At 39.7% G+C, this 7,304-nt stretch overlaps 1 protein-coding gene across 1 annotated transcript in view; it reads left to right on the top strand.

Moving 5' to 3' along the window:
• Window positions 1-7,304, top strand: part of GPR112 (G protein-coupled receptor 112) — a gene marked incomplete at its 3' end in the record, with an annotated part of 124,478 nt that overhangs the window by 96,170 nt on the left and 21,004 nt on the right. Inside the window, 1 exon segment of the mRNA XM_008581332.1 lies at window positions 2,340-2,468. Coding sequence (XP_008579554.1) covers window positions 2,340-2,468 — 129 coding nt within the window.

Below are 7,304 nucleotides of genomic sequence, written 5' to 3'. Positions count from 1 at the left end.
TACAGAAAGAGACATAGGTGGGATTATAGTTTAACAGTATAGGATGGTAACTTAAAGTGAAACAAGCCAGATGACATTCCAGTAAGGCAATTAAGTGGTCTTATCAACACATGCTTGATCTTAGCAAACATTCCTTCTTATGGCAATTTCTCAGTATCTTTACATAACAATCAGTAACTAGTCTGTCTTTGAGCCAGCAACCTGCTGTGCCACAATTCTTATCTTACAACAGAGACTTATAGCCTGAGGAAAATTTCCAGTCCTCCACAAGGTTAATATTTGAAACTGCAAGACTTTGGAAAACCAGGCCCTGTGAAGTACATATGCTTTATAGTATATCCCACATCTTTTGGTGTCTTCTTTAATTTTTTTCAGTACTGGTTTGCTGTTCTCATTGTAGAGATCTTTCACCTCCTTGGTTAAATTGATTCCTAGGTATTTTGTTTCTTTTGTGACAATTGTAAATGTGCTTACTTTCTTTATTTTTCTTTCTGTTAGTTCATTATTTCAGTATATAAATACGACTGACTTGGGGGTGTTTATTTTGTATCCTGCAATGTTACTGAAGTTATTAACCAGGTCTAGGAGTTTTTTGATAGAGTCTTTAGGTTTTTCTATATATAGTGTCATGTCATCTGAAAATAAAGACAGTTTGACTTCATCTTTTCCAATCTGGATTCCCGTTATTTCTTTCTCTTGCCTGATTGCTCTGGCTAGTATCTCCAGTACTATTTTAAATAGAAGTGGTGAGAGTGGGCATCCTTGTCTTGTTCCTGTTCTTAAGGGAACATTCCCCATTCATAGTGATACTGGCTGTGGGTTTGTCATAGATGGCTTTTATCATGTTGAGATAGTTTCCTTTTATACCTAATTTGTTGAGAGTCTTTATCGTGAAGGGATGTTGAATTTGGTCAAACACTTTTTCAGCATCTATTGAGATATCATATGGTCTTTGTCCTTGAGTTGTTGATATGATGTATCTCATTTACTGACTTTTGTATGTTCAACCACCCTTGCACCCCTGGGATGAATCCCACTTGATCATGGTGTATAATTTTTTTAATGTGTTGCTGTAGTCTGATTGGTAATATTTTGTTGAGGATTTTTACATCTATGTTCATCAAGGATATTGTCCTGTAATTTTCTTTATTTGTTGTGTCTTTATCTGGTTTTGGTATCAGAGTTATGTTGGCCTCATAGAATGAGTTTGGAAGAGTAGCTTCTGTTTTAATTTTTTGGAATAGTTTGAGGAGAATAGGTACTAACTCCTCTTTAAAAGTTTGATAGAATTCAGCTGTAAAGCCATCTGGACCTGGTCTTTTCTTTGTTGGAGGATTGCTGATTACGACTTCAGTCTCGTTGCTTGTTATTGGTCTGTTTGGGTTTTCTATCTCTTCTTGTTTCAGTCTGAGTAGTTTGTATGTGTCTAGAAACTTATCCATATCTTCCAGATTTTCATATTTGTTCATACAGATGTTTATAATAGTCTCCAATTGTTCTTCATATTTCTGTGGTATTGGTTGTAATGTCTCCCTTTTCATTTTTGATTTTTGTTATTTGGATCTTCTCCTTTCTTTTTTTTTTGTTTGTTAACTGAGCTAATGTTTTGTCTTTTTTATTTATCTTCTCAAAAAAACAACTTTTTGTTTCATTTTTCCATTGTTTTTTGGTCCTCTATTTCATTTAGTTCTGCTCTGATCTTAATTATTTCTTTCCATCTACTACCTTTAGGTTTGGATTGTTGTTGTTTTTCAAGTTCTTTGAGGCATAGTGTTAGGTTGTTTATTTGAAGTCTTTCTGTTCTTTTGATGTAAGTGTTTATTACAATAAATTTACCTCTTAGCACTGCTTTTGCAGCATCCCACAGGTTTTGGTATGACATATCTTTATTTTCATTAGTTTCAGGAAATTTATGGAGAAATGTGGCCTGATTTCCAAGATTTGCCTTTATTTCTGAGAATCAGGGCAAATTATATAATTTATCATTAGCCTTCCCGCCTCTATTATTACCCATGTGGAAGCAGGTTAAAGGGACAGAGCTTTAGGGATAGATTCAGAAAGGAACAAGTGGTTAATATGGGTGTCTATGTCTATGTGCACCATGATCATGTCTTGACCTGTGGTTCTGAGTGTGTGTGTGTGTGTGTGTGTGTGTTGGGGGATTGTGCATGTGCATGTGTGTGTATGCATGCACAAAAGCTGTATCATAGCATATGGAGTTAGTTCCTACCCTTCAGCCCTCTGTGTGGTACTGAGGTTGGGGCTGGGGTGGGAGGTGGGAACAACTTCACTCTGATAGATGAAGACTCCAGTCTTTATTTCCTGGCTTTTCTTGGCAGATTTACCTAAGCAATGACACTCTGGAGAGGGTTTCAGCTTCCATTTATTTGCCTAAATCACTGAGGAGGAGACTTAACAACTTACAGACCATCTTGTTTAATTTCTTTGGCCAGACTTCACTGTTTAAGGTAAGTTCTTGCTTCTGGCAACTGTGACGAACTGATATATGATGACTCATTGTAATTACGAACTTTTCCTATTTTCATGATGTTCTGTTTATTTTAGAATGTTCTCTATGATTGCACACGTCTTCCAGCACAACCCCTGGCCATCAACATGACCCAATGTCTACTTTAATGATGTTCTACAGTTTTTAATTTTCACAGATTTTCAGCTTTAGTGGGGACCTTAAGGATTATCTGGTGACCAAACAGAGACCTCGAGATGTTTGAAAGCCAGAAAAGAACAGCAAGTTCTGCCGATGAAATGCTGTTTCGGTTTGTCCGTGCTTTCCTCCCAAGTCTACCCTGGCTCCTCAAAGCCTATGTGCCCAGTCTTTTGGGCCAATTGGTTTGAGGCTGGGTGGTGTCCAGCAGGACCCTTGCCTGTAGGCATGTGTTGCTTCTTCTAATCGCTTCCATAGAAGCTTCTCTGAGGGCTCCAGTCCTCAGCCACTATGAAACAAAGGCAGATGACATGGTGCTGAAGAGCAAGGACTAAGGGACCAGGCTGGCTGAATTTAAAACTGGCTATGCCATATTCTACATGTGTGACCTCGGGCAAGTTACTCAACCTCCCTGTGCCTTAGTCTTCTCCTATGTGAAATACAGTAATAATAATAATACCTCATAAAGCTATTAAAGGATTAAAGGAGTTAATACATATAAAGTGCTTACAATATTGCCTGACATATAACAAGTACCATGTAAGTGCTTGCATTGCTGTTATTATTATTCTATCTTGGGTCTCTGCCTGACAAAAGGCCCATTTTTTTCTGGCCATCCTATCTCATATAGTTGTTGGAAAAACATAATCAGAGTCTGCATGAAGTTGATGGTGATGAACACTATTAATTGTTAATATTTACAATAATTGTCTCATCTTCTTCTCGTGAGAAACCGAGACTCAAAGAAGTTAGGTAATTTTGCCCAAGGTCACACAGCTAGGAAGTGGCATAACTAGGAATCAAACCCAGGCATTCTGACTCCAAAGTCTATGTATTCATGAGGTCAATACATTAACTTGCCCAGATGTGTTTGCATTTCTAAACAGGCTATCCAAAGGAATGAATTTCTTTCTTTTTCTTTTTTTAAAAAATTTTATTTTATTTAGTCAATATACAGTGTGGTTGATTATTGTGGCCCATTACCAAAACTCACCCTCCTGCCACACCCCCCTCCCTCCAACAACCTCATATCTGTTCGCTTGTCATATCAATTTCAAGGAATTGTAATTGTTGTGTTTTCTTCCCTCCCCCACCCAGGTTATTTGTGTATTTATTTATATATTTTTAGCTCCCACAAATAAGTGAGAACATGTGATATTTCTCTCTCTGGGCCTGACTCGTTTCACTTAATATAATTCTCTCTAGGTCCATCCATGTTGCTGCAAATGGCAGTATTTCATTCTTTTTTATAGCAGAGTAGTATTCCATTGTGTAGATATACCACATTTTCTGTATCCACTCATCTGATGACAGACATTTGGGCTGGCTCCAACTCTTGGCTATTGTAAATAGTGCTGCAGTAACATTGGAGAACAAGTATACCTTCGACTTGATGATTTCCATTCCTCTGGGTATATTCTCAGCAGTGGGATAGCTGGGTCATATGTTAGATCTATTTGCAATTGTTTGAGGAACCTTCATACCATTTTCCATAGAGGCTGCACCATTTTGCATTCCCACCAACAATGTATGAGAGTTCCTTTTCCTCCGCAACCTCACCAGCATTTATCATTCATGGTCTTTTGGATATTAGCCGTCCTAACTGGGGTGAGATGGTATCTCAGTGTGGTTTTGATTTGCTTTTCCCAAATGCTGAGTGATGTTCAGCATTTTTTCATTTGTCTGTTGGCCATTCACATATCTTCCTTTGCGAAGTGCCTATTTAGCTCTTTTGCCCATTTTTTAATTGGGTTACTTGTTTTTTTGTTGTAAAGTTATTTCAGTTCCTTGTATATGCTGGATATTAATCCTTTGTCAGATGTATATTTTGCAAATATTTTCTCCCACTCTGTTGGTTGTCTTTTAACTCTGTTAGTTGTTTCTTTTGCTGTATAGAAGCTTTTTTTGTTTGATATAATCCCATTTGTTTATTTTTCCTTTGGTTTCCTGTGTTTTTGAGGTCATATCCCTGAAGTCTGTGCCCAGTCCTACTTCCAAAGGAATGAATTTCTAATGGTCATATATTTATAGAATTTTTTGGGGAAAGGTTGTACTGGGCCAACTAGAAATGTACCATATACTCATGCTATGTACCAACTCAAATATACCACATCACTTCCAGCTATGTCTGTAAGACTTTCTATTCCCCTGGAATTCTCTAGCTGCTCCTCTCTCTATTGAAATTCTATTTGTTCCTGTGGGCTTAGCTCAAATTCCACCCAGGATACCTGCCTGCAGTTAGTGAGCACCTCCTTTCCTCACTGCCTTCCGGACAAAATTTTTAGTGGGCAAAAATTTTTAATAAAAATTTAAAATGTGGTCCATAACACTTGGCCCTTTTGATGAACTTGTAATTTCTCTGTATCATCTGAGATGCCATTATTTTGGTCTTAATTTCTCTCCTTTCTTCAGAGGTCTATGCTTAGCTCATAGAATAAGAGGGAAAATTGCCTTGCATAGATTTCACAGTTAATAAGTAATTTTTATTCACTAAAATCTTCCATTGAAAGAGATTAAAGAACTTTGTCAAAATGAGCCTCTGGACGTCACTGGCCTGCCATCAAATTCAGAGTTGGAAAGTCCCTTATATCTCATGGTGCCCCATCCCTCATGTTACCAATGAGGACACTGAGATCTAGAAAGTGAAATGCACTTGCTGAAGGTGACACAATTTATTCATTTGTTCACTCAACTATTTATTCATTCAGCAAATAATTATTGAATTCCTACTATGTGTCTTACATGGTGCTGGATGCTTGGGATACAATGCTGAGCAAGAGAAACATGGTATCTGTCCTTATGGAACTTAGAGTGTGATGGGGGGGGACAGAGACCTAAAAGTTCTAACATTGAAAGGGGTAACCCAAGCCTGGGATCTGTGCCACTAGTTGCTGGGGAGTGAGTACTTATAAGAGATGCCACCCTTATTGTTGAGTTCCCAAGTCTCACAACCTTGCTTTTGAACTGCTTCCTCTTACATCTTTTGATCAAAATCTTAGCAGTCATTACAACATATTACCTTAAAAATTGTTGATAAGACACCACTCTTAGGCAAAATGTACCTTCTCCTCCACCCCTCCACTAGCTGCAGTTCTCAGGAAGAGAGACAAAGCACGAGGCAAGTACAATAAGGCACTGGGGCTCTGGGCACATGGAAGGGGGCTCCCAGTCTCATCTGGGAGATCAGCAAACAGCTAGTGTAAGAAAGTCCTCAGCTGAACCCTGAGGTTGAGTAGGAACTAGAGGATAAAAGAGGGTGAGAAGAAGGAGGGAGAAGGGTTTCAGGGAGAGGGAACAGCTTGTGTAAAGTTTCAGAGGTATAATAGGTAGAACTTGAGGCTAGAGTGCAAAAGATGGAGGGGTGGGGAATGATTTAGTTCCTTTCCTGGCATGGCCACCATTTGTAGGAAATGAAGCCAGAGAATGGGTTAATTAAATCCTGGGTCATTTGGCCTTTTCTTTACAGAAAACTGTACCTCTTAGACTCAGTTGGGAGGGTAGTTAGATATTACGCAGTCCACACTCTTTCCTCATGTCACCAGTGGCCCAGAAAGGGGAGGAACTTTGGAGGAACAAGATGGCTCAGGCTAGCACTTTGCTTTGTGAGTGTCAGCAGGGCCCTTTCCACCCTATCTTACTGCCCCTGAGGATTTCTGTGGGAAAAGGATCAGTGCATCATCAGGCTGGCTTTGGATGAACAGAGCAGGTCAGGAACAAGGAGTAGCTTCCTAGTGGAGCCCAGGTTGCATTCACAATTACCCAGTTATACTGGTTGTGGGGCTCAGGTATGGAAGGGAGTGGGGACTGTGCACTATTTCTTCAGAAATATGAAGCTTGGCATCTTCTAAAAGTGGCCCAGCAGGCTCTTCAACGAACATCATGTAGGCTCATCTCCTCTAGGCTTTCTTGGCAAATCCCCAGAGGACTCGCTTCCTCTCCATCCTGTCTTGCCCTAGCCCTATCTCTGCTCTTTTCCCATGTGCCCGAGAAGAGGCAGGCTCCCAGGTGTTTTTTCTCCTGGAGCCTAACCTGTGATATTTTGGCCCTGTTAGTTAGGAAGCCCTAAATCTCAACAGGGGATTCTAGTTTGTTGCCTTTAAATCAATATTTATTGAGCATCCCTGCCCTGCCATTCACTAGCTGTGTGAACTTTGTTCAAATAGGCATTGAGTCTCTCCAAGCCTCAGTTTTTTGAAAAATACCTATATGGTTTCAGTGAGGACTGAAGCCAGTATGTGTGTGGAAAGCACTTAGCAAAGTAACTGGCTCACAGTGGGCATGGGATAATACCTGCTGTGTGCTAGGCCGTGGGGGAAACACTAGGACACACAACGCATGGGCTTTGGCCTTTGAGCTCACAGTCTTCTACGGAGATGATTGTCCTCAAAGACTTGTTCTAAGCTGTATGTTGATCAGCCTGCTTCCATCTCTAGTGAGGATAGAACAAGAAGTGGTTTATAACTAACCCATGATGGATTTAGGTTCCTTATATGGGGGGTAAGTAAGGATGGTTGAGGGTTAGAACCGGGATAAGTTGTGAAATGTCAGGATCCAGAGAGTTATCAAAATAGGGAGTAGTTTCATTTTGCTGCTAATGCCGTACTGAGTAGCAAGTGCAAAATCAATGCTTGTTATATAA

The sequence above is a fragment of the Galeopterus variegatus genome, unplaced genomic scaffold (genome assembly GCF_000696425.1).
Source record: "Galeopterus variegatus unplaced genomic scaffold, G_variegatus-3.0.2 Scaffold2329, whole genome shotgun sequence".
Classification (NCBI taxonomy): Eukaryota; Metazoa; Chordata; class Mammalia; order Dermoptera; family Cynocephalidae; genus Galeopterus; species Galeopterus variegatus.
Note: the sequence above shows the minus strand (reverse complement) of the source record. Positions and strands in the feature narration are given on the sequence as shown.